This window comes from Lolium perenne, chromosome 2, assembly GCF_019359855.2.
Source record: "Lolium perenne isolate Kyuss_39 chromosome 2, Kyuss_2.0, whole genome shotgun sequence".
Classification (NCBI taxonomy): domain Eukaryota; kingdom Viridiplantae; phylum Streptophyta; class Magnoliopsida; order Poales; family Poaceae; genus Lolium; species Lolium perenne.
Genome location: NC_067245.2, coordinates 90,519,976 through 90,527,909, shown reverse-complemented (window position 1 = coordinate 90,527,909; position 7,934 = coordinate 90,519,976). Strand labels below are relative to the sequence as shown.

Below are 7,934 nucleotides of genomic sequence, written 5' to 3'. Positions count from 1 at the left end.
TCAAGTGCTTAGATGCAAACTCTAGTCGAGTCTACATATCACGTAACGTTGTTTTTGATGAAACGGTGTTTCCTTTTGCTAGTCTCCATGAAAATGCCGGCGCTCTCCTACGCAAAGAAATTCTCCTTCTCCTAGCGTCTCTTCAGAATCATCCCGTGTCATCTCCTGAGAGGGAACATCATTGCAATGAGCTAACATCTAATGACTCTGAAGTGCCTGTATTAAGTCCTACGCAGGTACAGTTGAATGCAGAAAAAATTGTGCAAAACGATGGTCATACAGAGGAAAACAGGCACCTGGACGCTGGTGCACCACCTGGCGCCAGACACAAGGCGAATCAGCCTCGGATCACGGAGATTCCCGACCGCCAAGGATCAACCTCGGGATCGCACGCGTGCCTTCCGGCACAGACACATCGCTTGGACCCACGACAGCGACATGCGTAAGGACACGGGAGACAGGACCGCGCGACAGCGCGTCACCAGCCGCGGCATCGAGGCACACGTCCGGCGAATCAACGGACGACGCGTGGACCGCACCAAGCCTAGGAGAGCGGGAACCCACGCCCACGTCACCGACAACATCAACTGCGGGATCCGCGCCATCTACTGCTACAACTGATTCAGGTTCAGGGGGATCTTCTGCACCAGCGCCCCATGCAGCTCAGCCTGTTGCGCCGGTATACAGGACAAGATCAAGAACTGGCCATGCTAAACCAAAAACTTACACGGACAGCACTGTCCGCTACGGTTTGTCTTGCTCTTCTGATGAACCTGAGAATTTGCAAGTAGCATTAAAAAACAAACAATGGAACCAAGCTATGGATGAAGAATATAAAGCATTGCTAGATAATAAAACATGGCATCTAGTACCTTAGAAAAGGGGTAGTAATCTGATAGATTGTAAATGGGTCTATAGGATTAAAAGAAAAGCTGATGGCACTATTGATAGATATAAGGCTAGATTGGTAGCTAAAAGTTTTAGACAACGTTATGTCATAGACTATGAAGATACTTTTAGTTCAGTTGTTAAAGCTGCTACTATCAGACTTGTTCTAGCCATTTCAGTTTCCAAAGGCTGGAGTTTGAGGCAACTTGATGTGAAGAACGCGTTTCTCCATGGTGTTCTGGAAGAAGAGGTCTACATGAAACAACCACCAGGTTATGAAAATCCCAATGTGCCTCATCATGTGTGCAAGCTTGACAAATCACTCTATGGGCTGAAGCAAGCACCAAGAGCATGGTTTTCCAAACTATGTTCTAAATTACAAGAGCTTGGTTTTATGGCATCAAAGGCTGACACGTCATTGTTCATATACAACAAGTTAGGTATAATTATATTTGTGCTAGTTTATGTTGATGATATCATTGTTACTAGCTCTTTCAACAAAGCCATTACTGCACTCCTTCAAGATCTTGGTTCAGCATTTGCATTAAAAGATCTAGGTGATCTCCATTTCTTTCTGGGAATTGAAGTAAAGAAATTTAAACAAGGCATTGTATTAACCCAAGAAAAATATGCTCTAGATTTACTTGACAGAGTTTGTTTGAAGAGGTGCAAAAGTCTGCCTACCATTGTCGTCATCAGACAAACTCTCTCTCACAAAGGGAGAACTCCTAGGACCAGAAGATGGTACAAGGTACAGGAGCATTGTTGGAGCCTTACAGTATCTGACTCTCACAAGACCAGACATTGCCTTTTCTGTTAATAAGGTGTGTCAGCTCCTTCATGCACCTACTACTGTACATTGGACAGCTATAAAAATAATATTGAGGTATGTCAGTGGAACAGTTAGTCTTGGTCTCACTTTCAGAAAATCATCCTCTGCATTAGTGAGTGCTTTTTCAGATGCTGATTGGGCAGGCTGTGTTGATGATAGAAAATCCACAGGAGGTTTTGCAGTCTTCTTTGGATCTAATCTAATTTCTTGGAGTGCTAGAAAACAAGCAACAGTATCAAGATCAAGCACAGAGGCTGAGTATAAGTCTCTGGCAAATGCCACAGCTGAAGCTATATGGATTGAATCTCTATTAGGAGAACTTGGAATTCAAAGGAGTAAACCGTCATGTTTATGGTGTGATAATATGGGTGCAACTTATCTATCTGCTAATCCTATTTTTCATGCCAGGATGAAACATATTGAAATTGATTTTCATTTTGTCAGAGAAAGAGTTGCTGATAAGCAACTAGAAATTCGATTTATTTCATCCAGAGATCAAGTAGTAGATGGTTTCACTAAAGCCTTACCTACCAGACAGTTTGAAGAATTCAAGCACAATCTCAACCTAAAGAAGGTTGTGATTGAGGAGGGGTGTTAGTGTTTGCGACAAAGAGGTTCAGATGAACCTGGACAGTAGTTCATATAGAGGTAGTCGGCAGTTCAAACCATATTGTTGTTGATCTGATCGTAACTATAAGATCAAGATCAATCCGTGTTTTCCTCTGTCTGTTGTAACCTTCCTTGTATCTAGCTCTGCCGTTGTTGGCCCCTATATATATTAACACGTAACCGATGGAAGTCCCCATCGTTCCTACAACATCTCATATGATCATACTTTGTGCATTAGATTTGGCAACGCTTTCCGACAACTACAATGATATGTGTGTGGAGGGGTAGCAGTTTGTCGGACCATTTGAAAAACTAGGAATGATGCTTGTTTGAAAAAGACAGTTTCCTGATGATCCTACAGGTGTTGTCTATAGGTTGTGAAATCTTCTTAACTCCTATACAATAGTATTGCAGAAAAATCAAGACAAGGGAAGAATTGAAGACGGGTAGGAGGGGATAAAGCTGGTGATTCAGGAATCTTATGCTAGATCTTATGGTTGGGCTCATGCGCTAGCGAGGATCACTGGAGCTCGAAGCGTGTGTTCTTGTGTGTATGGTTTCTTCTTACTTTTATCCCCGTTCTTGTTTGAGAGATGGCTGATATGTGTGTAGCCCTTGCTTGGTGGCAAAAATGTAAGGTTGTTAGTTGTGATGGGTTGTATACATTTTCAGTCTTTTCTATTATTTTCTTTTTTCCGAAATTTTGCAAGACTTGTGAAGTTTGCTAAAAAAAACCTCACCAAATCCCAAATTCACACATATTTGAAAGCATATTTGGTTTTACTGTATCAGCCTAGTTTAATCCACATTTTCTCCACTTTTTCCAAATTTATTGTATTTTTTTCAATAACCAAATACTCTACCCTACCTAGTGTTAGTGGGTTGTGGATTGGAGTTTTCATGGTGATTAATTTAAGGGGATTTGGTGAAGTGTTCTCACCCATCTCGGTGGAGATTATTCCAATTCCTCATGAAATATTTAGTATCAAACAAGACCTTTGTTAAATGGAATCTCGAGGGCCATCCAAAAGGTTTGACGTGGACGCGATGCTCGAGTTGGCACCAACATTGTTCCTTCCATAGAACGTCGGCTTGGACGGAGCTCTGAGTGAGACACTTTCACTTCCAAGCATCATGACCACCGACGACATCACCGGCCGGTCCGCCGGGCTACCCTGAACGCATAGAAGCCCTATGTGGATGCATTTCAACGCTTCGCTTTCCGAGAAGCTGCTTCTCATGGACAGGTCCATCATACTCAATACTGTCCCGGCCGTCCAATGCTCCCACATCTGCCATTTACAGCAGCCGTGAGACAAACTGGGTCGCAACAATATCTGATACATATATTCATGATCACGATCTGCAAGGCACTTACCATAGTTAAAAGATTTTCCGATTGCTGGGAATTGTAGATGTCGTTGTTCTTCCTCCCGGTCAGGATCTCGAGAACCATGACCCCGAAGCTGAACGCGTCTGATTTCACTGAGTAGTTTCCTCGCGTCGCATACTCCGGCGCCATGTACCCACTAGAAACATCATATGAAATTCAATTTAGTTTAAATTTCTTTGTACTGAATGGCTAGGTAACTAGTGTTACGTGAACGAGAATATATATAGTTTCTAAGGTACTGACTATGTTCCGACGACACGGTTCGTGACGGCCTGCGTCTGGTCTCGCCCGAAGAGCCTGGCGAGGCCGAAGTCTGAGATCTTGGGGTTCATGTCGTTGTCAAGCAAGATGTTGCTGGCTTTGAGATCACGATGCACTACTTTGAGTTGGGAATCTTCATGGAGGTACTGCATGCCTCGGGCGATTCCGTTTATGATCTTGTACCTATGTACCCAGTCAAGCTGCTCACGTCTCTCGGTGTCTACGCAACGCCCATAAATTCAGAACGTAGGATCAGTACCAAATGCTGAGCAGAAAATGGAGATAGCAACTGAAATAGTAATAAATATGTAAATGTGATTCTGAGTTGGCACCAAATATGATCTTGTCAAGGCTCCGGCCTGGGACAAACTCGTAGACGAGCAGCCGCTCCTGCTGCTCCAGGCAGACGCCAACAAGCGTAACGAGGTTCTTGTGCTTCAGCTTAGCAACCAAGGCGAGCTCATTTTTCAGCTCCTCCACTCCTTGTGCTGAGCCCTTTGACAGTCTCTTCACTGCTATATCTTCGCCGTTGGGCAGAGTACGCTGTGCACAATGGAACCAAAACTAAGCTGAGCTATAAAAAATTCTAGTATTTTCTGATTTTCTCCGGTATATGTTCACTTGGTATGTACCTTGTACACCGAACCGAATCCGCCTTCTCCGAGCTTGTTGATTTCCGAAAAATCAACCGTTGCAGCACGCAATGTTGAAATGTCAATCAGCATGGAGTCTACACTGTCGATGTCCGCAGCTTCAGTAGAATAATTTGGATCTGTTTAAACATCAATGCTATTTGTTACCACAAGTTGGATGTGATTTTAGGCCCACCGTGAATTGTTATGCGCTACAAAATTAGATAAATTTTGCAGGACATACATGGCTGCTTTGCTTGTGCTAGCGCTCGCCGCCTCCTCCAGAGAAGCAAGCAAGCGAAAAGGTTAATTGCTGCTATAGTAGGAAGAACAACTATAAGAACCCAAGCAGGAACACTGTAGTTCCTCCCTGTGAATTAACCAATGTAACAGGACAGATGTTACAAATTAGAACTGAAATTTTTTTCGATAAAGAGAATATATTAATATCAAAAGATATCAAAATTAGAACTGAAATGACATTAGGTTAGTGTTGATCTGGACTTGTAAGCAGAATTTTGCCCCTAATTAAGACGAGAAAAATATATGATGGAGAACTAAGTCAAACGTATAAGTTACCTCTATTTCCTCCAGAGAGAACAAAATTTTACGAAATAGCAGAATATTATTGAAGTATATTGAACTTGAGATCAGCAAAAAAAAAATTTGCACCTAACTAATAAGACTAGAAAAGAGATAGGATGGAGAACTAATTCAGATATAGAAGTTAACTCTTATGAAATGGTAGTCTCTGGTGTATCACAATTCACAATTCCTTAGCAAGGACTGAGTGGGAACAAAGCTTTTGTGCCGCTAAAGTATCTTTGATTTCAGCTTCCAAAATGTGTACTCTAGAAAGATTGAAGGTACCTTTTCCGGCGGCCGTCACAGGCGTCAAAACATTGGGCACCCCAGCCGGCGCTGAGGCCGGTTCTCCGGAACTGGCCGGCGCTGAGGCCGGTGCTGGAGAACTGGCGGACGTTCCGGCCAGCCGCACCATGACCGGGCCATCAAAGAAGGGCACCGTGTCGTACCGGTAGCTGCACCTCATCCCAACAACCCTGGCTCCGATAGAGTCCGTGAACAGATCCGCCAAGTAGTCCATGTTCTGGACGAGGCAGTCCCGGCAGCGCGCCGGCGTGAGGTCCGGCGTGCACTGCGCCCAGGCGTACACCTTGGGGAACTCCCGGTCGAAGCCGGCCTCCCCGGACGCGTACAACCGCGTGGAGTTGTACACGGCGTAGCTCACGGTGGCGTTCACGAGCGCCGCCACAAGGCGCTGGAACCGGGCCGGCTCGACCGTGGCGTTGAATATGTTGCGGACCGGACGGCTCTGGCTGTATGTGCTGCCGTCGGTGGGGCGGGAATGGATGTTGGAGTAGTGGAGCACGCAGGAGTCGTAGAAGACGGTGGCCTCCTTGCTGAAGGGGCACGCGTTCGGCAGGTCCTGGAAGGCCTGGTCGAGGCAGGCGAAGCAGTAGGAGGCGTTGGCGTCGCCGCGGCAGAGCGCGAGAGCCCATACTTGGTCCGGAGCGGCGCCGACCTTGGCGGTGGCGAAGAGGACCGGGGACTGGGAGGCGTTCTTGGGGAGGGTGGCACCGATGCGGTTGATGTTCGCCAGGTAATGGCTCTTGGCCGTGTAGGTGCTCGGGCCGCAAATTACCCACGGGTACGCTTCCGCCGCGGGGGAAGGTAGCAACGCGACGGCGACGATGGCCAAGGTCAGGAGGAGCTCGTGAGCCGCCATTCTAGCACCGAAGGCCTTGAATGCAGCCGCATTGAGCGCGCATGCGTATATAGAGTCAACTCAATTCTTAAAGTCTTGAGTGCTGGCCAGTATACATTGCATATAGATATAGAAAATGGTGACCACTTTTCCACGCAGGACAGACGGTGAAAAGTGACAAAAAAAAATAGACTAGCCTTTTTATCTGAACATTTACCACAAAATAAACCCGTTTTTGAAAATATTTCTGGTTTTGACTCTTTCACACACGCCTGCTCCACGAAGATAAGAGTGTCACCGTAATACCAGAAGGGCGCAGAGTGTATCTCTCCACCATTGTGGCGAGCAATATATCATCATAAACTATCCAAGTTCATATACCTACCTTTCGATGCACCTGATTAGAACCTTTTTGATTACCTTAATATGGAAACGTGTAAGGAAACATTGCCCCTAAGTGTGTTTTTGTTAATTAATGATAATCTTCTATAGACTAATGTTTTTATTGTGTTTATATGAAGGGATATTTCATAGACCTTGCTTGTAGTCCATGCGTTGGATTCAAATGTGGATGCCATGAATATAGGGTCAACTCAATTCTTGAAGTCTTGAGTGTTGGGCACTGGGCAATATACATTGCATATAGAAATTGGTGACCACTTTTCCACGCAGGGTCAAAACTAACAAAAATAGACTAGCCTTTTTTATCTGAACATTTACCACAAAATAAGCCGGTTTTTGAAAATATTTCAGGTTTTAACTCTTTCACACGACGCGTGTCCCACGAAGATAAAGTGACACCGACACACCGTAGTACCAAAAGGGCGCAAAGTGTATCTCTCCACCATTCGGGAGGAGCAATATATCATCCTAAACCATCTAAGTTCTTATACTACCTTTCGATGCACCTGATAAAACATTTACGATTAGCTTATTGTGGGAATGTCTAGTGGAAACCAAGGCACACCTTTTAGAGGACATTTGATATTCTCATGGTCCAAAGACTTGTGCATACGAGAACAACATGATGATTACGGTGGTGGTGGTGGTGACGACGACGACGATGAATGGCAAAACTATCTCGTAGTATAGCATATCACTCAATCAGTTCAGTACCCTTGTTCTTTTAACAATATACACTCATTGTTGTTGGCATCCTTGTTACTTTAACTATGCACATTATCAGTAAAACGTGTTCATCACACAACACATGAGCTAGTGCCAAAAGCGGGACTAGGAATAACTTGATCTTTATATCTCTACGCGTGCTTATGAATTTTCTTTCGAATCTCGTGTTTCAAGAACCGCCACAGTTAGAGTATAAATAAATAAACACTAATCATATAGTTGGATTTAAATAATAAAATTTATTGATTCTAGGGCAGAATTCCTTGAGTCGTAATTTGTTTATATTTATGGCATGCTTGCTTTCTTTAATCCAATATATAGGGTAGACTCCATCAAATCCTAAATGGCTAAGATGTGCATGAAATTCAAATTTCATTTATAAATATGTATATATTTATATAGAGTTTGTCGTATGTATTGTGGTTAGTCTAACCACTCTGGACCCAATAAGTTAGGGGACCAAAA

General features: G+C 44.2%; 1 protein-coding gene across 2 annotated transcripts; it reads right to left on the bottom strand.

Moving 5' to 3' along the window:
* Positions 1-3,121: 3,121 nt before the first annotated feature.
* Positions 3,122-6,421, bottom strand: LOC127333224 (cysteine-rich receptor-like protein kinase 6). 2 transcript variants are annotated; one of them, XM_051359565.2, is made up of 7 exons: positions 5,486-6,421; positions 4,860-4,985; positions 4,616-4,755; positions 4,316-4,526; positions 3,966-4,203; positions 3,708-3,858; positions 3,122-3,621 (listed from the first exon to the last, which is right to left on the bottom strand). In XM_051359565.2, exons 1-7 carry the CDS (start codon positions 6,360-6,362, stop codon positions 3,331-3,333), a joined length of 2,034 nt encoding a protein of 677 aa, XP_051215525.1. In that variant the 5' UTR covers positions 6,363-6,421; the 3' UTR covers positions 3,122-3,330. The 2 variants fall into 2 exon arrangements, with proteins under 2 accessions (XP_051215525.1, XP_051215526.1); XM_051359566.2 differs by lacking the exon at positions 4,860-4,985.
* Positions 6,422-7,934: the final 1,513 nt, after the last annotated feature.